This window comes from Drosophila mauritiana, chromosome X (assembly GCF_004382145.1).
Source record: "Drosophila mauritiana strain mau12 chromosome X, ASM438214v1, whole genome shotgun sequence".
Taxonomy (NCBI): Eukaryota; Metazoa; Arthropoda; class Insecta; order Diptera; family Drosophilidae; genus Drosophila; species Drosophila mauritiana.
The window spans coordinates 1466586-1491489 of record NC_046672.1 but is presented as its reverse complement, the minus strand read 5'-3'; the positions used below and the strand labels follow the sequence as shown (position 1 = coordinate 1491489).

Here is a 24904-nt window from a genome sequence, read left to right as displayed (position 1 = left end):
GCCCAGCTTCCATCTTCTGCTCCCCAAAAAGCAGCGCAGTCGCAAAATCCTGAGGGCAGAACGTCGGGCGTTGCCAGATGCCATACGATTGTCGCCCTGCGATTCCCAAATCGGGTTTCGCGATGAGGGAATATCGAAAACAGTCACTCTGCTGGGAACATATAATACCCAAGTAGGCTAAACTATATCAAATATGCCTCTGACAGGCTTACCATTTCGATACAAGGTAGCTTTCTTCCACGTTCTGTGGAGATTCCAAAAAGGCGTGATTGAGGGTTGTCAGATTGGTGGCTTAGACTTTGCCGGGTGGCAACCACGCCAATGGGCTTGGCACGCGATTAGCATCCAGAAGAGAGGGCAGTGAGAAAGTGAGAGAGCTTCGGGCGCGAGAGCAGGATATTACGTATACGCTGCAGGAGGGCGTGTTACAAGCCGAAATGAAACGAAAACGAAATCGAAATCGAAACCAAGTCAATGCCTCTCTCTCTGTGACATTGACAATGCTCGGTGGCCCCTGCGGATGCCCCCCTCCACCCCCACTCCTCCCTTGCTCCATGCTCCGTCGGAAATACGAGCCCACTTCGTGTCCTTCGCGATGGGGCTGCCATCCGCTCGCTGAAGCAGCGGGAGCTGTGGAAGCTGCGGAAGAGTGCTTCCTCTTGCTCGCGACAGAGGCGGCTCCATGGCTGCCTGGCAGTGCCATTCGGTGGCTCATCGAATTCAGTCCGCAGAGCGCGCTCCGTTCCGTTCGTTTTGCTCGCTCCGTGCCGTTCAGAGTCCTGTTCGGTTCTGCTCGCTCGCACCCGCATCCGCATCCGCATCTGCAGGAGCTGCCAGGCGTCCAGAGCCAGAGAGCCAGGTTTGGCTTCAGTTTCAGTCTCAGTTTCCGTTTCCGTTTCCCAGACTGAGCTGAGCTTGGCTTGGCCCGCTGAAGCGGATTCGAACTTCGGAACCGGACTTGAGACCTGAGACTTTGGACTTTGGACCTCGGACTTGTGACTTGGTGATTGGGACTTCGGACTAACGCCTAGCACTAGACACACACTGGACCGCCAACTGACCAAGTGAGCACTGCGCCCAGGATGCGAACGTAAACGTAAGCCCAGGACCTGCGTACCCACCCCGCCCATGTGACAATCCGAGTGTGTTTTGTTTTATAACAAAGAAAGCAGCGCAGCAACATCAACGGGACAACAACAACAACAGCAACAACAGCAGCAGCAGCAATGGCAAAAGGACAAAAAACGGTGTGGATGGGGTTGGACTGTCGGTGGTGAAGTCGAAGTGGGAGGGGGTAGGGCAGAGAAATAGAGAAAGCACAGCGGAATGATGGCGAAAAAATACATGAGCAACAACAAAATAGATGAACTTTTTCGTCGCTTTTTTTTTTGGGCGTGTATGCCCATGTGTGTGTGTATGTGTTCGTGTGCCTGCTTTACGTCTGTGTGAGTGAGGCTGCGTCGTCGTCGTCATCGCCGCTGTCGCTGTCGTGGTGCGTGTCTTTGAATTTTTGGGTGTGGACTTGCTTCATGTTTCAGTTTCAGGCCCCACCCTTTCCAGTTAGCCACCATCCTCCAGCTGCCCCAGCTACCCCCTGCCTCCCTCCAGCTACCCCCGCACGCTTGCAAAACTTTCCGCTAAGTAGCAACAACAACAGCAGCTGCGAAAAACATCGGGCTTAATAAAAATAATCACGGGAAAGTGCAATGGAGAAATGCAGTGGCAGCCCCACTGTCACTCTTTATTTTGTTTTTGTTCGAGTGTGTGAGTGAGTGTGCCAATCACAACAACAACAAAAACAACAACAATAATAATAAGAGCAAGAACAACAGCAGCAACAAGAACCGCAGGCAGGCGCAACAACAATGGCCAAGTGCATCAAAAGTGCAGAAGGAAAACAGCGCGAAAGCAAAACAAAAGCCCCACCCCGCCGCCCACCAGCCCCCTACAACACATTTTAATTAAGAGCCTGCAATGACAGACCCCTCGACAGCCGACCCACCCACTCGAAACCACTGTGCACCACCACGCATCACCCAACAACCACCGCCCCATCCCATTCCATCCCATCCGCCACCCAATCGCGCGAGCAAGTTTGAGATTTTTATTATTATGAAATTTTCGCTAATTCGAGGCGGAAGGCCAAGCGGAGCAGCCTTGGGCGGCTTTTGACGCGCTGAGGCTGGGGCCCCGCCCACTTTCTATGTTCCACTTCTTAACCCCCTCCATTGACCCATTTTGGCCCGCTCGCCAGCCGCATCCTGGAAAGTAAACAAACCGGAATGAGCAAAATCGATGGGCTCCAATAAACTCCTCTAAATAGCTTTGGTTTGAAAAGCACTTCCTAACGATTGCTGTTAAGATAAGGCAGGAGCAGGAGAGTTCCGGAAAAGTCGATGGGATCTCAAGTGCTGATAGTTCCATTGAAGGCATCCAATGAATCCCACTCTGATACCATCTCCTAGTATGATTCGTAACATTTACCACCAGTTCGTTCCCAGCAATCGGTTTTTGGGTTTCATCTGTGTGGAGAATCTACAGATCTTGCACTGGCCAGTCGGTATAGAATCTATTTGGGGAACTCCCATCTCCCCCATCGACCCAAGGTCGTCGACCAAGGATGCCTGTAATGTGCCACAATAACCATTGCGGCAAGTGCATTTCAGTCGGAGGCCAAAACTTCTGGTCCAACGCAACACAACACAGCACAGCACAACATGGCACAAACGCGAGGCGGGACAAACTGACATCGTGTTAGTTTATCCTGTTCCTGTTCCTGTTTCTGTTCCTGCGCCTGTACGTCCTTTTTGTTGCTGCTTCCATAGTTGTTTGGACGACGTGTTGTTGCAGCGGGATTTGCATTCGGCCAACTTTGGGCAGCGAACTTTTGTTTGCTTGTTGTTTGGCGGCACAACAAGCCGAAACTTGGGTGGGGTCCAATGAATTAGGTGCCAGGCAGATCTCGCCGGGCGGCGGGAAGGGACACCATCAGTGTCACACAGATAACACGTAGTCATTTTTCACGCCCGACCAGCACCAGGGAATCCTGCCCTTTTTTGGGAGTGCGAAAAGTAAAATAGGGCCAGTGTCGTTGGAACAAAGAAAAAGCGTTGACAGGCAACGTTTGGCCCAAACTAATAAGCAACCGGCCATGTTTGTCTAGAGGGGATTGGGGGCTGACAGCGGTCGCCGTCCTGTCAAATAAGACGTTTTCCTCACACTCACACTTACACTCCCACTCCATCTCCCACTCCCACCACCGCCTATCCACCCGGTCATCTGTTCTGGCCTAAAGCTAACCCATTTGGATCTGACCTAACAAGGATCCGTTGGCCGGGAACGATAAAGCACGGCTAAAGAAAGGGAGCGCAAGACGCAGGAGCCAAGGACGTCGGCGAAGAATGTGATAGGGTGGTAGGGGGAATGGAACACACAAATAAATAAATACGTGTATTGCATTTGTGGGCGTGGTCAGTGAAAGAAGATGGCAAAACGGGTAGAGAAAGAAGACGAAAGCGGGAGGCGATGCTAAAAAGTAAATAACTCTAAAAAGGGTTCAGCTATGGCAAATGAACATGCACACCGAGAAAAACTGGGGCACAGTTAATAGGGTTGCTGTCCAAGTAAGACTGCTTCCTTAACCTTTACGTAACACAAGTACTTCTCTCTGTGCACTACATGTGTGTGTGTGTGTGTCTGTATTTGTAAACGGAACCTGTCTCCAAAGCAGCCAAGTATAGCAAACGCAACTCGAGCCTAGCCCAGAGATGTCCGGCAAAAGTCATAAACTTACGCACACACAGAGGGATGATGATAATGCCATTGTCGGAGTGGCAGCAACAACGGGGATGACCAGGAGAAGACGCTAGCTGGCAGAGCCGGAGCAACCAGCATTTTCAATCAAAAGTTTAATACGCCGTGAATTCATTACACGTCCGATGAATGATGTAGCCCCCGAGCTCCAAGCACCGACCCTGCCCCATGAAACGGCCAGGAAAGGGGGGGAGTTCTTTGTGAGGACTATGAGCCACGTTACCCGGGATGTCTGTTATTTTGGTTTCTTTTCTCATAAGATACAATTTATTGCCGCCATCATGTACGAAAAGTACGAAACACATGTAGGCACACACAGACATTTACGGCATCCCCAAACACACGCACACAGATGTGTAGGGATGATCATTGAGAGGGTGGGGAGGGGGGGAATCATGGGAGACAGCCGCCGAGGAGCCCATGACCTTCGCCGCCTTTGGCGGCCATTGCATGAGCATTCGGTCCTGCTTCCTTTGTGCCTTTGTGCTTGCCTGCCTGCCTGCTTGTCCCCAACAAAGTAATCACTCTTTCCTGCAAACGAGCCGAGGAAGTGGGGCAGTGGGAGAAAGTGGTTCCACCCCCGCTTATTGACAGCCAGGCAGCTAAGTGTCAAAACACAGTTTAAGCCAAACCAGCAAACCAGGGGCTACGCAAAGCGGAGGGCCAACCGACAACCGACAAATTATAAGCCCAAACAGCTTCTGTTTGCCGCGCAGCCAGGAGATGCGAAAGGCGAAGACCGCCGCAACACGAAATGAAGTCGAGCAACTTGCTGACGCAGGAGCCACGACCCCTGCCCCTTCTCGGCGCAGGGGGTGGAATTCGATGATAACACGAAGCCGCAGCAGGCGACGCCCAAAGCCAAGCCCAGAGCTTTGGCTGTGGCGCACACAGAAAGGAACGGGGTGATCCAATAAGTGAGCAAGTCAATGAAAAGAGCATAAATATATATAGGTGTCTACTCGTAGACAAAGCACACAGAGTCCTACGGAATGTCATCGAATATCCAACTAAATTTCACAAGAAAAAAGGTTTTTCCGAGTGTACCAATAGCTACAAACGAAGAGCAAATTCGGGCCGGAAAGCCAGAATGAGATACAGCGCAACTACCAGCAGCCGCAATATGTGGAGATATTAATGGTGATGACTATCATAATGGCTAGACTGTGCGGGAAATCGAAAGGAGAGGGCTTGCAGATGGCAGAGGTCTCCGTAGATATCTGTAGCCGCGTTCTCGCCTTCCAACTCTCACGCTGCCACTTTCTGCCTTACGATTCCCTAGTCCCGTTTCCCGATTCCTGTTTCCGCTGCTTCGGCTGCCTTGCCCTGCTCCGCTTGTTCTGCCATGGCCTGTTTTTACTACCGCTACTGGCAGCATTCGAAATTCAAAGTGAAAATTTCGCGAGCAAATGCCGCATTCCCTGCGGGGGTGGGGGGTTAAGCGGTTGGGGTTGGGGTTGGGTGTTGGGTGTTGCCTGAATCAGGAATCGGGAACCTGGATGCAGAGGCACAGGCGGAGGCGAGAGTGTGTGCCAGAGCAGCGATTATGCGGACCAATGTCGCATTTAATTTATGTAGAATGGCAAGCTGCGCTAAAATTGAATCCGAGTGAAAAACTGTGTGGGCGGGAAGCGGGGGGATCGAAGGGCTGAGTACCCTGGGAGCTGGGAAACAATATCTGACATCTGTGTAGCATACATTTCTGCGCTGCCACAGTTGTTCGGAACTCGTTTCACTGCTGCTGGCAATGCTTCGTTCCATTGTACCCAGAATTTAATGCAAGACACCTATTACAATACCTGAGCAGTCCAGTTGATAAAACCCCCTGAGTTCTCATCATTCCAAAGGCAGCTACACTGCTCCCTCTTATTATTCAGTCCAGGGCGACGGGGACGGAGGTGGAATGCCTCGCCGGCGACCAGCAGGCGGCACGTTCGGCACAGTGGATCCGAAAAGGTTGCGAACGACATTCCCAGCAGAGGGGGTGCCAAGTTTCGCGATGTGCGAAAACGACTCCACGGTGCCTTTTCCGGCCATAACAAATTAGTAGCGGAAACGGAAATGGCGGAAAACGTCAACGACGAGTGTTGCCATTGCTGCTGCAGATGTTGCTGCCTAGGTGTGTGCATGTGGATGTGTGCAAGTGTGCATGTGTATTTGTTGACGTGGGTGGTTGGGTACATGTACTGTACACAACTTCTGTTGCCCGTTTGAATTTAGCAATGCGCAGCAGTCAATACAAGCCCATCAACTGCCTGGGGAAGCGAACAGAGGGAAAAGCGGCCAGCAAGCGGACCCAGCCTGTTCAGGAAAACGCAATCCATCCACAATCCAAACAATAGCACAGCCCAGACACTTGCATCCCGGCCAGATGCACTAGAGACCACCGGAGCACTGAGCACCGGATCCCAGCGAACTTCAGGATCTAGTAGTCCACGAGCCATGATGCCCAGTCGCGTCAAACTGAAACGCGGCACGGACGGACCGACGCCCACGGCCACGCCCGCGCCCATGCCTATCACAATGCCAAAGCAAACGCCAATCGCCACTTTGAACACTGCCAGCTGCCAGCACAATAGCACAACAAGTAGACGAAAGCCAACCCTCACCCCTCCAAGCGGGCCCATCTCGCTGCTCCTTTTCACAGTACTGACCCTGCTGATCCTGGACACCAGATCCTGCCAGGGCCTCCGACTAACCAACGGAGGCGGCAGCCTGAGCAAGGGCGCGGCGGCCAACAAGGAGCAGCTCAACATCGGCCTGATCGCGCCGCACACGAACTTCGGAAAGCGCGAGTACCTGCGCAGCATCAACAACGCGGTCACCGGATTAACGAAGACGCGCGGCGCCAAGCTGACCTTCCTCAAGGACTACTCCTTCGAGCAGAAGAACATCCACTTCGACATGATGTCGCTGACGCCAAGTCCGACGGGTGAGTGTCCTACACAAAGCTCCTTTTCTCCAATTATGTAGGTACCTCTTGCTACCCGAGCGCAAAATTTGCTTACTGGCGTTAATTGTGACCACGGGGGCGCAGGTCACAGGTCACGGGTCACAGCTCACAGCTTACAGGTCGTGGGCGCCGACACCTGGTGGGCTCTTGATTGCGTGCGCATTTTTAATGGCCGTTCATTTAGAGCTTCTTAAGCGCTTAACCCCCTTTGCCACTCACGACGACGCAATAAAGCGGAAACGTGAATAAAAATTAAAATGATCATGAAAACGAAAATGAGGAAACGAAGAAAAATTCGTAATGAACGCGGCGTACATAAGTAGATGACCAGGCCAAGCCAGGCTGTAATTAAACGCGTGCAGAGTTGTCAACGCTTTACGGCATGGTTGTCAACGACTTGGCTTGAAAGCGAGCTTGTAGGGCTTTAGAGTTGCCGAATGCTTTGATAGAGCGACAAGTCAAATTTCAAATTGCAAGGCATGCCAGGGCATCCCACTGTTTTGCGTTTTCAATGGAAATGTAACAGAATGACCAAGTGCAAAGTGCCCTTGTAGTTAGAAACGCATTATAAGCATTGAAATCCGCGGGCCAGCTCCTGCCAGGGTTGTGAGGACAGCCAGAAGCATATTCGCGGTGAGTTACGTTTTTCTGTTCTGGTTGAATGACAACTCGTTTTTCAGGTGCGATTGTGCTAGTGGCACATTTGTGATTCCAACAATTTATGCCCACTCCTTTTCGCCTTGCTTTCTTTTTGATTGCATAATCCCGAATCCCAGATTCCGTTTTGCAAGTTCAAAATTGCATATCAAAAGGCTGCGCTCGAAGTGTCCATGTCTACAAATTGCATTCTCTGTGCCACACGCAACTGCCACGGACCAGGACCAGGACCCGACTCCGACCCCGAACCCGAAACTCGCATCGTGGCACAAAAATATGCACAGCTATAAAAGGGGCCGGAGCAGAAGCAGAACTTAACATCTCCGGGCGGGAAGTGCGATGTAGCATGTGGAAAGTGGGCAGTGGGCATGGCCAAGAGTGATTGCGCCTGGGTCAGCCATGTGCATATGGATGTGGTGAGGGGGTGGACAAGGGCGGACTTGATGGCATATCGAAATTTTATGTCGAATTTCCAGAGTTTGCCAAATTGATAAAGTAAACACCAGAGCGGGATGGGGTAAAGGGAAAATGCGAGCGCAAACAAAACCCAAATGAATTTCCAATGATGTTTAAATGTTTATCATGGCCAGGACCTTGAGAATACGAGTATCTGTGTGAACGCAAATTACAACACATGGCAAACAAAGTCTGTCTGTTGATTGCCCCTCCCCAGGTCTATGGGGAATTTATAATGGATTTCTATAGCTTTCGCACCCACGCACACTCGCTTACTCGCTCACTCGCATTGAAAGGAACCGAACCGGGCATGTTCAGTTGCTGAGACGATTGTTATTTCTCTCGAATGTCGAACAATAAACGCGTGATGCTGCCTTGAAACCCCCCCACCAGTCCGCATTTTCCCGCATTACCGCCCTCTTTTGCATCCGCCTTAGGTGGACGAGTGTGTCTTTCCTCGCCTTTCCTCCTGTCCTGATGCCTGATTGCATTCCCGTTCCCCATTCGCACTGCTTCCATTGATTGCCGGACATAGTTTGGCAGGACTTGTGCCAGCAAGTTCTATAATAATCGTATGGAAATTGAATTCAAGTCAGCGGTCGTCAGTTGAAGTTGTCATCCAACCCATTCACATTCCCTGCCATGAGCATTAAGTTGGATGAGCTGTGCAGGTCGGGCGAAAAGTTCCCTTTAGACAAGTGCCTTTCATTCTCATGCCTTTTAGTCTGCCCGACAGCGTAGTAGATGATTTTGTGTCAAAGCAATTTCATACAAAATCGTATTTACTTTAACCCCTAGACACAACAAACGATTACCAGGTCAGGTTTGGGGCGGCTGAGCCCGAGCTGTGTGGGCTTGCCCCTTTCTCGTGGCAGCCATAAACTTTGATGGCCTTATTATCGAGTTTGGCTCATTTGCGGCGATGGAAAACAGGGCAATTACCTCAGATGAAGGCTGTGGCCAAGAACGAGTCTGTGGGGATAGTAGAAGTGAAGGCGGCACAATATAATCCATTCCACGGGAGAATTTTTTAGAAGCGTGCTCCCCAAATGAGCTGGCAGAGCAATGGGAAACCTGGTGAAACGGGTGGTCAGAACCAATAATCGTTATCACCACTTCAACAGGACCATCAACAACAGAGCCACATTTTCAGGCAGACAGGTTAACCCTTTTTCGGTTTGCCACCCACTGCACACACACAAGTACTATGTGTACATATGTACGTGTAATCTGTCATCCTCCTACCCCTCTGCACCTGCCACTGCCACTTCCACTCGATTCCCGCCCATTCTTTGACACGTCCATTAGTATCTGCTCATCCGGCTGATTTGCATTAATTGCATAACAATAGTAGCAGCCAGTAGCCAGCGAAGCCAAATTGATGGGATAATTGAGCGCTTTGTGCAACCGAGTGACCCACGATTCGCACTGCCCGCAAAATTTAGCCTGTTGTCCCATCTCGATGTCAGTCGCCGGTTGACCTTGAACAATTGCGAATTACGCCACCCTATAGCCAGGCACACGCATGCTGGGTGTCGTCCGCGCCGAAAGCGATACCCTAACTGCAATTGAAGGCTGAGTGGGGAGGCACCACACCAACTTTCATGCTGGCCCACATGGCGTATGGGCGATGCCGTCAATAAGCGGTTGATTGAATGAATGATCCCGTCCAGTTGTCTCCACTTTGCTAAATGACATTTTCATTTAAATCGAACCGAGCGGAACTGGAGCCCGGGACCCATGTATCATATATCACTCCATTGTGAGCCAGTATCCGGTCCGACAACCCTGATCCCCAGCAGCCAGCCCTAAGTCATTTTTCTTTTCGCTTCCATTGATTTTCTATCGGGTGGAGGAGGCTGTCAACTTCCATCACCATCGCGGACCACTTGGTCCTTTATTATTAGCCATTGAACCCGCGATTACTACCCTGCTGGCCACTGCACCTGGCAATGAATGACCAGGTCCAGCGACCCTGTCGGCGCCGTTAACCTTGTTTACACCATGTTTGCATGCCACCTCTTCCCACTCTTGCATTCCCTGCAGGAGAAGAACGTAAACGAGAAATGCCCACCGCATTAATAAGCTGTTGTGGCCGGATCCTGCTCCTGCTCCTGTCCTGTCCTGTCCAGGTCTGGCCTCTCCGTGTACCTGCCAGGTGGCGGCTCCCACCGCTGCAGCTGGAATAGCGAACACTACTGGCTGTGTAACCGAATTGGTTGACAACGTGAAAGTACTCGGCCGCAGCTGAAGTTCCCTGGCGGTACATGCCTGCATATGAGCCAGGGGCCATCCACCAGCACTGTGTCCTGCTCCCGAAACAAGCCCCAAAGAAATGGATGGATGGCAGCCAGGATGGTAAGCAAAGCAGGCGACTGGGGAATGAAAACGGAAAAGAAACGGACCCAAAGCCTGCGGCCAAGACGGGCGAGATGGGATGGGCGTAGGCCAGCCCAGGCCAGGCCAAGCCAAGTCAAGCAGGACAATGGCCTGGGCAGTGGACAAGAGCTGGGGTGGAGGGTAGCAGCAGACATCGAGTCCCCACCACAGACACACGGGGGGAAAAAGCCATCAATAAATGGACCCAGAGCAACCCAAAGAAATCCAAACTGGTGGCTGATAAATTGAACAGCTCCCATTACCTTTTATAGTCTGTCATCTGGTCTAGAAAGTCACGGCTTACGGCATTTATTGCCACGAGGAACTATTCCAGATCCAAGCTGCATAAAATTAGCTCTAAGCTGCTTCAGTCCCCTAAATTAAAAGGATATTTGGACTTTTTCGGCACTATGCCATCTTTTTTGCCAGTGCACACACAGCCAGCCAGCCACCCAAACGGAACCCAAATCCAGCCGCAGTCCGACGCTGTTCCACTAATTGGCGCCGTCGTAAGAAGAAGGCGCATCCTTGGAGTCACTAGCAGGTCAAGAATGGCCCTCGGGCCTAATACTGCCACGCCCCAGACTTTTTCCTCTTGCCTGGCGTCTTGTGCCTTCAGCCGGACGCAGAATGTGTGTATGTACGCTATCTGCTGTTCTCGCTGGGAGACTTTTGAACTTGGACCACTTCTCTTGGGAATGAAAATGGACTAGGCATCGGGCCCTTGGGTGGCGCCATTGGGGAAGGAGCATGTGCGTCGATTCGGTTTCGGGTTACAAGCTATGAACTTCGCTTAAGTCTGTTGACATCGCACACATGCCTGCGGTCACGGAGCCGACAAGAGGTGCCGGACAAGGGATGGTCAGTGGTCACCGGTCCCCGCCGAGCAGACCAGACACAAAATGGACACTGAATTGCCTGATTATACACGCTCAGCTGCTAATGATGGCCCAGGAGCACACCGAGCAGGGAAGGCCAAGTCCATAGCGCAAAGCCCAAACTCAGAGCCAGCAAAACGGCTCCCATCCGAACTGAGGCCCAACCACGCCTAATGGCCCGAATGGCCAAGTGGTTGCGGTTGTGGGCCAGGCTGCTCGGTGGTCTGGTCTGGGTGCCAACACGCTCTCTGGGGAGCTGGAGCTGGTGGGTGAAGACCGTTCGCAAGGCTCTCAAGTTGCCGGGCCGTTGAAACCTTAGAAGGCATAAGATGGGGGCGTGGCGCTCTCTAGGGCGAGTGAAAGGGGCGGAAGAACTACTTTGACGCTTCACTTTGCACCAAAGTTTCACCTTCCCCCCCGCAAGCCCTTTTCAACTGGTCGCCGTGTCAGCAGCTGCGGAGTAATTTGGCGTGGCTGTGACGCCCGCGTCCTTGGGCGCTTCTCCGGCTGCCAGCTCACTCACAGCTCCTATCGTCTTAAGCCTTCACTTCTCTTTAAATTAGATTTATTTGGATGAAGAAATCGAATAGGAAGGAAAGAAGCCTACCCTCTTAAGAAAGTTTAATTATTGCACGCGCGCCTTGTCGAGATAAAGGATTCATGGAGAAGATCATTTCATACAATATCACTGCGATCCTGGTTCCCACTATGGATTACGTAAGGTCTTGGCCATAATCATACAACCTGACTTATTTCATATCCAATGCGGTCGCATACACCCGGACTTGGACGGTTTTCTAAGCCCTCTGAAATCTTCGAAAGCATATCACGGAGCAGCCCTAAGATACGAGTCAGCTAAGCTGACGTAGTAGAAGGTGCACGCCCAACATTTCCGCGTGTCCTCTACACTATAGTATGGGTATGGGTAGCTAGTCCGGACCTGCCCCATTTACAGCCTGTGTGTGTTGAATACTTCACGTGCAAAACTCATCCGACAAAAGCATGAGAAGCGAAAAATCATCTGGCAACACTTTGATATTCGATAAGATGTTTGGACGCTTTCGTCGGCGCTTTCTTACTAATGTCCTTGCCGTCCTTGCTGTCCTTGCTGTTCTTGCTCTCTTGTCCCTGTCATTGTCGTCATGCGGGTTTCGGCTCTTCGTATCTGCGTGGTGGAGTGGTGAGCTGGTGAAGTGCGAGCGGGGAGAAGTGGGAGCCGGTGGCGTTGGAGCCCGTGACGTCAAGTTATAAAATATGAGGCTGTTCCCAGCGCCCAGCCCAGCCCAAGCCTCTAGTTTAGTTCGGGTCGCTTTGCTTTCCTTCAGTCGCACAGTCCTTCATGGTGTCGCCGCTCGCCTAGTTGTTGTTACACTGCCATACATGGCATTTCTTTTTATTGGCATGCCACGCCCTGTCGGAACTGTGCCTGTGCTCGTAAGGAACGGGTGGCCGGATGGGTGGGAAGCTGCGGGTGCCTAGGATGTCTGGGGTGGGCTGAGGTCACAACTTTGAGTGGCAGGATTCGCAGTTGAATAACTAATTCAACCGACTAGTTTCCGAGTCCGGGCCAAGCACACAGATACTTCCTCAACATTTCAGCGGAAAGGAGCTATTTAGCTGTGATGGACTTCATTTAATTTATTTTCAATTTCTAAGAATCAAGCTTGCAGCTGCGCTTTCCTTTGAAGATTGCCGAATCGCCATCTAGAAGCAGCAGCACCTGAATTTGCACCTGTAATCGATGCTACAGGATTGAGTGACGATGCTTAATCGTCCGGAATTATCACTGCAAATATTTAATTGTGTGCACAATGTGAATCCACCCCCTGCCAGCTAACCCAACAGGCGAAAGTTTCCATCGCTTTTGATGCGGGTTTCACATTCGGTTGCCCGCTACCAGCGACTAGCTACTAGCTTTTCCCTCCCAACTACCCGTATCGAGTTTCCCAATTCTGGATTATCGAGCGCAAGTCAAAGTGCTGGGACATGGGACAGCTGCTACTCCTAACTGTGCTTTATGTCATCCTGCTACGCGGATGTCGATGCGGATGCGGAAGCGAATGCGAATGCGAATGCGAAGTTTTCTGTGTGCTGAGAGATACACTTTCGAGGGCAACTAGATTTATGTTCTGCCTGGGTGGAGCGCCTGTCGGCGCTTTTTCCACTTGCCTGCGTCGAGCGGAATGTAAAAAGTTACTCAAGAGCGGCAGGAGGATGCGGATGCCAGTGCGGATGCCAGTGCGGATGGCAATGTGAAGTGGTTGGGCGACGCGCACACACATGACACCTTCCCTCCACTCTGTTACTTGCATTGTTGGCAACTTGTGATAACTTGCGATAAAAACGAAGGCAATTGAATGATGCTTAAATGAAATTAATGGATGTTATAATAAGTTGACAGACGCATCCCCATTTCCCCTCAGCCAGGGCGCCCCTGCGGCTGCTGTCAGAGCGGACAAGTCGAGCAAGGACGAATGCGAAAGGACTCAAAGCCGGAGCCAACTCACAGCCGACAGCTGTCAGCTGACTCCTGCTCTGGTACAACAATCAGCTCCTCCCTCCTTCAGCACTCAAATTGGGGCTGTGTCAAAATTCAATTTGCACATTACAAAGAGCCAGTTTCGCCCGCTCCTTTGTGGCACCAAAATTGTAAGCTTCCTGAGTCCTTTGGGGCGGCAAACCTGGTTGAACTGCCGCTCACCTTGACGCGCTCCGCATTACCTCACCGCATTACGCACTTTGGGGTCTGGATTACCTCTAACGTGAGTAGGATTTGAGACCCCCAGAACCCCACCCCATCCACTCATTGGACCTCCCAGCCAGTTCCAGTTCTAACAGTTCCACTGAGAGCTCCCTGCGGAGGCGACGGGACACGGGCCGGTCACTCGACACTTGGTAATGCAATTACAGGGTGCCTAATGCACGCAATTAAATTCGTAATGGACGTGCCGGAGGAATCAAAAATGCTCCATTAAAACGAAATTAAATTTTTGGGAGCGGGAGGGCGTGCTGTGGCCTGACCGGGCCAGGCCTAATTTCGTTAAGTGAATTTCTATTCTCGGTTAAATGCGAACAAAGGTCGTCAGTGTGAAGAAACCCACCCGGATTCCTCCCCCTGGGCATTCCAATCAAGCTTGGGGCCATCGTCCATCGCCCATTGCCCATTGCCCGTCGATCCATCATCCCGAGTGCGGTTGCCTATGCCTATGGCTGTGCCTATCCATCCTGCCATCCATCTGCGTATCTTTGCATCTATACATATCTGCGGCTTTGAATCCATCTGGGCGAGTCCCGACATGGAAATGGTAATTGAATGCAGGGATACTGCAAGACGTGGGTAGGATGAAAAATTAGCAGACCCCAGTTACCGAGACTTTCCCCCCATCACCCCCACCCACCCTGCAATCCGACATCGTAGCCCTCTAGTAGCGATGGAATGCAGATAGCAGAAGTAAAGTGATGAAAAAGTTAATTAAACTTTTTGATGAGATTTCACATTTTGCCAAAGCATTGACAGAAGACTGACAGTCCTACGGGGGCAAGGGGCCAACAGAGGGTATCGCAAGTTCCCTAGGACTTGACAATGTCTTGTCATTGATTTCGCCTCCGCCTTCCAGGCAGGCAAAACTTCCGAAATTGTCTATAGTCACTGGTGAACAATGGCATCGGTTGCCAAATCACGGCACCCAGTCACCCACACGCAACGCCATCCTTAAAGTTCTTCGAGATTGCATATGGATTAACTACCATGTGACTGTGAAGAACCGCCCCGCAATTCCTCAAAAAAAAAAGGTCACTTGGCTGGTAGGCTGAACCGAGACCGCGCAATGTGCCCCGACCGCCGTGAGCACCCACACACCGCATCCTTGCGTTGGCCACAACCAATAAAAGGCTCCCACTCCACCGGGTAGCACCAGCCAATCGTAAAACAAGTTCGGAAGGTGGCTAATCTGCAATTAATTGCCTCACATCTGTACACAAGACACGCACGAGCTGAGATTGAGATTTTGATTGGGATGGGGGATAGGGAATGGAGTTGGAATTGGAATTGGAATCGGGATCAGCAGCTGGGTCTGAAGCGGTTTTTGGTGGGTTTGGTCGGTCAGGTAAGCAAATGAGCACGGACAATTGCACTGAGGGAGCCGCAGGCAAATGTGATTTGTTGGGGATCCAATTCTTTCTGAATTTAAAACCAAACTACTACGAGACTCCCATGAATTACAACACCCAATGCTAACGTACATATCTCTTTGTCCGTCAGCAATCCTAAGCACACTGTGCAAGGAGTTCCTCCGCGTGAACGTCTCCGCAATCCTGTACATGATGAACAACGAACAGTTCGGGCACAGCACGGCCTCGGCACAGTACTTTTTGCAGCTTGCCGGCTACCTGGGCATCCCGGTTATCTCGTGGAACGCCGACAACTCGGGTCTGGAACGACGGGCCTCGCAATCGACGCTCCAGCTACAGCTGGCTCCAAGCATCGAGCACCAAAGCGCCGCAATGCTGAGCATCCTGGAGCGCTACAAGTGGCACCAGTTCTCGGTGGTCACGTCGCAGATAGCCGGCCACGATGACTTCGTGCAGGCGGTGCGGGAGCGCGTGGCTGAGATGCAGGAGCACTTCAAGTTCACCATCCTAAACTCGATCGTGGTCACCCGCACCAGCGACCTCATGGAACTGGTTAACAGTGAGGCCCGGGTGATGCTGCTGTATGCTACGCAGACCGAGGCCATCACCATCCTGCGCGCCGCTGAGGAGATGAAGCTCACCGGAGAAAACTACGTCTGGGTAGTCAGCCAGTCGGTCATAGAAAAGAAGGATGCCCACTCCCAGTTCCCCGTCGGCATGCTTGGCGTGCACTTCGACACCTCCAGTGCGGCGCTCATGAACGAGATCTCTAACGCAATCAAGATCTACAGCTACGGCGTGGAGGCCTACCTAACGGATCCAGCTAACCGGGACCGCCGCCTCACCACTCAGTCTTTGTCCTGCGAGGACGAGGGACGCGGTCGCTGGGACAACGGAGAAATGTAAGTGGAGATCCCAATGCTGTGTGCTCTGCATGCTTGCATCCGAAACGATCCGTCGTAGGGCTTAGATTAAGGTGAAGTGAATTGAAGGACGACACAGAAGAGCATCCTCATTGAAATAGTGAAGAATCTTGTAGTCGAAATGAGCCCCGGGCCTTCTATTAAGCGTACGGTCTCTTTCCCAGCTTCTTCAAGTACTTGCGCAACGTGTCCATCGAGGGCGACCTTAACAAGCCGAACATCGAGTTCACGGCGGACGGGGACCTGCGCTCGGCGGAGCTCAAGATTATGAACCTCCGGCCCAGCGCCAACAACAAGAACCTTGTGTGGGAAGAGGTAAGTGGGCGTTGCTTGCATGCTTTTCTCAGTCCTTTCTCACTTTGCCACTCTTCCCACGCTCACTCTTCCCGCTCCACTCTGATCCACTCTGATCCAATCTGATCCACTCTGAACCACGATCCACGACCCAATCTGATCCCGCACCGATCAATCGATCTCGCACCGCTTTGTACTTATGCTGATCTGAACCACGACTCCAATTGGGGCAGATTGGAGTGTGGAAGTCCTGGGAGACGCAGAAGCTGGACATCCGCGACATTGCGTGGCCCGGCAACTCGCACGCCCCGCCCCAGGGCGTGCCGGAGAAGTTCCATTTGAAGATCACATTCCTCGAAGAGGCACCCTATATCAATCTGTCGCCTGCGGACCCGGTGAGTGGCAAGTGCCTGATGGACCGTGGTGTGCTCTGCCGGGTGGCGGCCGACCACGAGATGGCCGCCGACATCGACGTGGGCCAGGCACACCGCAACGAGTCCTTCTACCAGTGCTGTAGCGGCTTCTGCATAGACCTGCTGGAGAAGTTTGCCGAGGAGCTGGGCTTCACCTACGAGCTGGTGCGGGTCGAAGATGGTAAATGGGGTACCCTCGAGAATGGCAAGTGGAACGGCCTGATCGCCGACCTGGTCAACCGCAAGACGGACATGGTCCTCACCTCGCTGATGATCAACACGGAACGCGAGGCGGTCGTCGATTTCTCTGAGCCCTTCATGGAGACCGGCATCGCCATCGTGGTGGCGAAGCGCACTGGCATTATCTCGCCCACGGCTTTTCTGGAGCCCTTCGACACGGCCTCCTGGATGCTGGTAAGTAGCCCCCTCTGAAGACGTGCTCTGTCCAGCCTTCTCACTGGTAAGTGTCCTTGCTCCTTGCTCCCCCTTCTCTTCCTTTCTCTGCGCCCAGGTGGGCATAGTGGCCATCCAGGCGGCCACCTTCATGATCTTCCTCTTCGAGTGGCTCTCGCCCAGCGGCTACGACATGAAGCTCTACCTACAGAACACCAATGTCACCCCGTACCGCTTCTCCCTGTTCCGCACCTACTGGCTGGTTTGGGCCGTGCTCTTCCAGGCCGCCGTCCATGTGGACTCGCCGCGAGGTTTCACTTCGCGCTTCATGACCAATGTGTGGGCCCTCTTCGCTGTGGTATTTTTGGCCATATACACTGCCAACCTGGCCGCCTTCATGATAACGAGGTAAGCCGGAGTCTTCGGGCTCGGACTTAATGTCTGACTTAATATCACTGTCCACGTTTTAGGGAGGAGTTCCACGAGTTCAGCGGTCTCAACGACAGCCGTCTGGTGCATCCCTTCTCCCACAAGCCCTCCTTCAAGTTCGGCACCATCCCGTACAGCCACACGGACTCGACCATCCACAAGTACTTCAACGTCATGCACAACTACATGCGGCAGTGAGTTGCTCCCAGGGCCTAGAGTGGGTTTGGTTCCACGCAGCACTGATCTTCCATTTATCGCAGGTACAACAAGACGAGCGTGGCGGATGGAGTGGCCGCCGTGCTCAACGGCAACTTGGACTCCTTCATCTACGATGGCACAGTGCTGGACTATCTGGTTGCCCAGGACGAGGACTGCCGGCTCATGACCGTGGGCAGCTGGTATGCCATGACGGGTAAGCCCTTCCTTTCTTCTTCCTCTCCTTTTGCAGCATGTGACTTCAAACTTCTTCGCTCTCTGACGGGCATTAGATTGTCATTTGAAGTTATTATTAAATTAGTTGCCAGCCGCACACAGTTTCCATCAGCTCGTAAACTGTGAAACTGTGAAAACGACTTGGCTAAAAGTTAAAGCGCGTCAAGTATGGGTGGCAAACTTTTCACTGTTGCTGCCAACACTCACTTGGCTCATTAACAACATTTGTAATATACGTTCAACGTTGGGCGAAGTCGTTTTCGTTTCCGTGAGATACACTGGTAGAAGAGATGAGCATATGCGGCAGTCATGTTGAAACATTTCTATTCCTTTCGCTTCAGGGTACGGGCTGGCATTCAGCCGCAACTCAAAGTATGTGCAGATGTTCAACAAGCGGCTGCTCGAGTTCCGAGCGAACGGGGACCTAGAGCGGCTGCGACGCTACTGGATGACGGGCACGTGCCGTCCGGGCAAGCAGGAGCACAAATCCTCGGACCCGCTGGCGCTGGAGCAGTTCTTGTCCGCCTTCCTGCTCCTGATGGCCGGCATTCTGCTGGCGGCGCTCCTCCTGCTGCTCGAGCACGTCTACTTTAAGTACATCCGCAAGCGGCTGGCTAAGAAGGACGGCGGCCACTGCTGCGCCCTCATCTCCCTGTCCATGGGCAAGTCGCTGACCTTCCGGGGCGCCGTCTTCGAGGCCACCGAGATCCTGAAGAAGCACCGTTGCAACGACCCCATCTGCGACACACACCTCTGGAAGGTCAAGCACGAGCTGGACATGTCTCGCCTCCGTGTCCGCCAGCTGGAGAAGGTCATGGACAAGCATGGCATCAAGGCGCCGCAGCTGAGGTAAGTGTAAGTGTTCAACGGTGCTCCGCATCCGCAGAACACAGGTTCACGACCCACACACCATCATAGTGAGCTAGACTAACACTGTGTCCATACACACGTCTCTCTGCAGGCTGGCCTCCTCCTCGGACCTGCTAAACCACCATCATCTCAAGGAGCGGCCGCCACTGCTGGGCAACCTGAGTCTCGCCGCCAGCGCCCAAGATCTATACAGGTGGTAAGTTTTCTTTGTGCATGCCTTTTCCTGCACGATCCCCTGCACAACGATTCCTCACTCCTAACTCCGTGGCAGTAATTAAATTAAGCAATTGCTTAGGATAACATTCCAGCACGGTTCAGTGTTCTTTTTCCGGAGCGGAACGGAACGAGACTCGTTACTGGCCTCGCTAATGATGCCGGGCAGCTGCTACAGCGATCCAAGTCGCCCCTTGGGGCATTTCTCTGGTTTCTGCTCTAATATAAATATATGGAAATGACTTTATTAAATTACTTTATCTCGGTTCCTGATTCAGCATACAGACTCGGTCTGGAGCCCATACCACACACCAGCGCCCCAGTCAACAATCCCCACTGCCCACTGCTCACTCCCCATGCCCACAAACACGGGCGGGGAAACAGTCCTTGGTTATAGTCTTTAGTTATAGCACAATTTCCGGCAGTTCCTGTTGTCATTCATGCCAGCACAGGAGGGCAGTGGCAATGGAGCCGTGCCTTTGTGTCAAGCGACTGTGAGGTTGCGAGATTGTATGGGTCTGTCCATTTGCATATCGTCCACAATGGGTCGGGCGCCGGGTAGATAATCGGATGTGGGAACGCTTTACGACCGTCCACAGTTGCCCGTCCCCCTTGCCAGCAGGGGCAGCAATTAACGGATCAGGGTTCCCAGCATCCAGCAGTGAGAAGCTGGCAGCCAGCATCCACATTATCGTTTCCATCTCCATTGGCATCGCCAAGCTCCGCACTCCTCCTCCTGTTCCTCCACCGCAAGTTCCAATGGTCAGGCAGTCAGTCAATCACTCTGTATCCGTCCCACTGCCCGGCAACACAAGCCCAGTTTTGTGTGGGGCCGGCCAACACCTTTATCTGTGCTGCTCCACCACCTGCCAACCCACCTCCGAGCCAGTGGCTCACTGCTTAGGACGACTTTGTGGTGCTTCACTGTGGGGTGGATGCCATTCAAAGGGCCCTGCGGACTGCGGATTATAAATCTGTGCAGGACAAAAGACTAAGGTGTACTCAATCCTGATCAGCCAACTTTAATGGGTCTGGATGTTTTTGCGTTTTACTAGAAACTCATTAGTCCACTTTTTCCTCGAATACTGGACATTTTAGGAGAAAAAGTCTGAGTTCCCAGGTACTTTACTGTGTGCACCTTGTTCTCCAGGGTGGTCTCTGCTTCGAACACTTGCCGGTTGAGCTGCTCTGGACTCCTGCTCGATTCCTTTGTTTGGCAGTGTGGTTTGTGGTGGTACACAGTGGCTTTGTGCAAAGTTCAGCGATTATATCTGTTCTTTGTTGCAATCAAGTATAACGTTTTATATTTCGGGCCAGAAAGCTCTGATACCACCTATTCTTGTTAGCCCACGTCAAGGGTTTTCTTTTTTTTTTTGTGTCCTGTTTCCCAAATCTTGTCCACCGTACCAGCTCGGATGCCAGAAGACATTTGCATTAATTACTGACAGGTAAACAGTTCGAGACCTGTTTCGCCGAATTGGCATGGGGCGGTGGGCGTGGTCGAACAGGTGGAGCGTTGTTCTATGCGGTTGCGTGTCTGCTGTACGGTGTCCTAGTCATTCGTCCTCCATCCTGCTCAGTGTCTGTTGTGTGCATTATGGCGTGCCAAGATTTATCCAACGCCACGAATGGATAGTTATTTATGTCGGCTTTTGCTTTCCGCCAATGCTTCGTTGTGGACCTGGGAGTGGATCTTCCCCGCTCCTTCTGCGCCCTGCATCCTGCAGGTGTTAAAGGTGCGCATCCACAGGGGGGCTGCTCATCGTTATGGATGGCAGTGAATCCGTTTTTCGCAGAACACGTTTCACGTGCTGACTTTTGGCTTTCATGTTAACCAGCTTTCCGCCGCACCAAAACAGAGACAACGAAACTTCTCGAGCTCTCCAAATTTGGTTGGGGCTACGGAAGTGTCCTAAATTGTTAGCCAAAACACTCGTACATACATATGTACACGCTATTTGCATTCGGCCGACGGACTGGGAGTCCGGGTAAACGTGGATAATACTTCAAAGCCGAGCCAGAAAGTTTGGCGCAAGAAATGGGGGCGTGGCATGCGGGCTGATAAATTGATGATGGCCAACGGACAGGAGTGATGGAAAGAAGGGAAACGGGGAATCGAAAACCCTTTATCGGAATGGAACACCTGTCCGATCGTGTGACGGCCACTCTGGCCTCACCTCCCATTGCTCGCCCCCTTTCGATGATTCGCTTTTCGCATTTACTTTTTGGCACTAATTTATTTACATGCGAATCCTTGAGTGCTCGCCCCGTTGGACCCTGATTGATTGATGATGCCCAGGTCTTGCGCCATCGCATCCGCATCCCCCTTGTCCTCCTCCCCACCCCGCCCCGCCACTAGTGCTAATGTTTTTGATTCTCCACGGCAACACACTCACTCACACGCCGAACACGTCTTCTGCCTTGACACACATATCCGCATTTGCTGGCAATCGGAGCTGCTGCCAGTATTCCAGCATCCGCCCATTCCATACGCAACTACCCAACTACCCATCATCCCATCCCCAAGAGACCCGATTACAATTTGTCACATTTTTCATTGGATGGCATGCTAATTAGCGTGGCCCGCAACGCATGTCCTGCACCAGTTAATCCGTTAAGCATGCTTGGTGTTCCGTAGCAGTAGCATATACATATCTACGCGATGCGTGCACGGTCCCGAATCATTCAACTAACACTCGGGGCTCACCCCTTTCTCTCTCTCTTTGCAAACGTAAAACCTAAAAACCAAAACCCATAATGGGATCGCAGGTCGTACAAGACGGAAATCGCCGAGATGGAGACAGTGCTTTGAAGCGTTTGGAGCACTTGGAGCTGCCCACGGAGAAGCGACTGTTACTCACGCTAGACAAACATTCGCAATCGAGCCGGAGTGCCATCCTTCAGCGAGTACGTCTAATCAAAATCAACGTTTCAAACAAAATGTGAACTAAAAGCTTTCGAAAGTTAGGGACGAGATAGCGAAAGAGAAATTGAACCCAAAGCGCCTCACGAAAACCGCACACACACTCGATAGTCAGTAGTAGATAGTCGAGGATAGAGAATCCAGAATCAACAATCCACAATCCAGAATCAAGAACTAAGCCCAGATTTGCAGCCCAGAAAAGCCCAGAGATTGTATAAAGTTAAACTAAATGTAAAACAGTAAAACCAAGCATTAAACTAAGTGGAACACGGGGAGTAACAAGCAAAAAACAAGCAGCCGCCGCACGAGTATTTCATAAACAAAGTTTTAAAGAGAAGATGGGGAGATCAACCGTTGCATTTTTGGCGATTGAACTGTTAAGCGTTAACATGAAGCAGTAGAGGAATAGGAGTAGGTCCAACCCAGAGTTGGCCATGTTTGTATGTAATCCGTTTGATTGTTTGTGATTGTTGTTTCATTTGTTGTCTTTTTTTGGATAGTCAATATTTACGAATCATATTCAAGTAAGCGTATGTCGAAGGCAAACACGATGACGAGGACGAGAAGAGGCGCCGGTTGTCACGCCCATTATTAAATGTACACATTAACAGATTTATATGTATTTACTATGATTACGACGATATAAATGTTATTGCATATACACGTACATATACATATACATATACATTTAAAGAACAAACAAGAAATATTTACATATGAATATACATATATGTATGTATCTTATATTTTTCTGTTTTTGATATAAAAATTGCTTATGCGCCGCCAGCAAAAACAAGACGAAAAACCAAATACACAAGAAGAATCAAAAGCAAGGCCAAACACGAAATTTTCATCTCGCTAGGAGATTCCCACACGACTAAACAAGGCTTCATTTTAGTTTCTCCTTCCCGCTTAGCTGCTTTCCTTTGTTTCTTTCACTTTCACTTTCTTTCGCTTGCTCGCTGAGAGAGAGCCAAGCCCCCGCACACCTGCACCATCATCCTGGCAAGGAGAATAGGCAAATGAGAAATTCACCCGTTGGAGTGACTCCTGCATGTGAAAGTTATGGCAAACTCTCTCCCCTCTCTCTCAACTCTACCACTGCTTACTGAACACCGCCCCTCACCACACACCCACTCACCTAACTACGAGAGATAAAAAATATTTATAAATGTGCATTGTTGTTGTGGCGAGCAAAACATGCTTAAATCAGATTTAAAGTAAACTTGAAATCGAATTAAATATGTACAAAGGTTAAACGATTTAAACTAAAAACGCGACGTAAATAATTAATGAGCTAACTGACGAATCGGAGGAGATGTATTGTGTTGGTATTTATTTATGTGTGTCTTCTAAGTGTTTAGCGATCCTCGAGGATCACCAATACTAAAAGCAAGCGCAAAACGTAAATGTAAACGAAAAATTGAACTAACTAATGCAAATTTAAACAAACTTAATATACACTAGACAACCAAACACGCACGGCCGTTTAGCTGTGCGTGTGCTTCTTCGAGACTCTTTTCGTTAACGTAACGCCATCTCTGTTTGTTTAAGCCGTTATACAGTTATACCGTTATGTTCCACGCACACACCCCACTCGCCGTTCAAAACGACGAGAGCGGTGCGAGCGAGACAGCACTGCAACACAGCACTACAACTAGAACACAAGACGAACGGACTCATGAACTAACTAGTGACAAAAACGGACAAAAAACAACAAGAACGAAAACAATGTTAACAGAAAACTAGAAAACAAAACAAAGAAACTTATTGAGTTTTATTTGCAAAAGAGTGATTTTTTGTAGTGGAAATATTTTATACACAAGATACGGATGGTTCAAGCGGACGACATAGCGAATGTTAATTATTACGTATATGTATATATTTTTTAAGACAAATTGTTCAAATTTATTATACGAATACTACCAAACAAAGCGAGTCGATACCAAAGCAAAGCCAAATCGAAAACTGGAAAATGATGTTGCAGACAACAAAATAGTTTTAATAGAATGGAGAGGATGTCGAAGAAGGGAACGAAGGAACGGAGAAGAGAAGTGAAAACAAAACCTTTACGGACAAATTAAAACAAGTAAAACAAGTTAACATTACATTATATAAGTAGTTAGTAATTTAAAACTAAACCCAAAGAAAATAAGCTAAACATCACGACAAATGATAAAAGCATTCAAAAAAAAGGTTTATGTATACAAAAAGATGTTTTTTTTAATATATTATTAATGTTACTAAGTTACGAGTGCGAATAACGAGCGTGCACACAGTCACACTGTCCAGACACCCACACCAACACGAATAACGAGTGCATTTTGTTAGATGTTAAACATATGTATGTAGCAAGCTGAGGAGAACAGAAACCAAATCACAAGCATCAATTGAAGTCGAATCAATTTTTAAACGCAAAGATATGTACACCTCCCCGTGCATAACGCATAACGAGGGACAGAATTCGAATCTCAATCCAAAAACAAAACAAAAGTCGGTCGCCAGCTCCTGTCCCCCGTCAGCACGTGAGCGAAGGAGGGAGCGGGACAGGACGGCACGGCACGACGACCGATCGTATTTCAAGTTACTAACAAAACACAATTTTTTAACCACGCCAGAGGATCGAGAGAATCGTTTCACGTACTAATCTAAGCAAATGGAATATGCGTACATTGTTGTGGTAGTTACAGATGGCGAGGAGCATACACGTAATTAAAATATAAACAAACTTGCAATAAATGTGTATA

At 50.6% G+C, this 24904-nt stretch overlaps 1 protein-coding gene and 1 long non-coding RNA gene across 4 annotated transcripts in view; one reads left to right on the top strand and one right to left on the bottom strand.

Moving 5' to 3' along the window:
• LOC117146521 overlaps positions 1 to 24904 on the bottom strand; it is a 28721-nt gene that overhangs the window by 3640 nt on the left and 177 nt on the right. The window lies entirely within an intron of this gene.
• On the top strand, positions 744 to 24884 carry LOC117146515 (glutamate receptor ionotropic, NMDA 2B). 2 transcript variants are annotated; one of them, XM_033312783.1, is made up of 11 exons: positions 744 to 1096; positions 6034 to 6745; positions 15398 to 16169; positions 16355 to 16505; positions 16718 to 17311; positions 17409 to 17698; positions 17761 to 17913; positions 17980 to 18131; positions 18493 to 19000; positions 19113 to 19214; positions 22004 to 24884. In XM_033312783.1, the coding sequence occupies exons 2-11, from the start codon at positions 6256 to 6258 to the stop codon at positions 22044 to 22046; spliced, it is 3255 nt and encodes a 1084-aa protein (XP_033168674.1). In that variant the 5' UTR covers positions 744 to 1096; positions 6034 to 6255; the 3' UTR covers positions 22047 to 24884. The 2 variants fall into 2 exon arrangements, with proteins under 2 accessions (XP_033168674.1, XP_033168673.1); XM_033312782.1 differs by having other exon boundaries at positions 19113 to 19217.

Coding starts and splice junctions, on each gene's coding strand:
- LOC117146515 (XM_033312782.1), top strand. CDS start 6,256: ATGATGCCCAGTCGCGTCAAACTGAAACGCGGCACGGACGGACCGACG. Junction 17,914..17,979: donor ATGCACAACTACATGCGGCA/GTGAGTTGCTCC, acceptor CATTTATCGCAG/GTACAACAAGACGAGCGTGG. Junction 19,001..19,112: donor ATCAAGGCGCCGCAGCTGAG/GTAAGTGTAAGT, acceptor GTCTCTCTGCAG/GCTGGCCTCCTCCTCGGACC.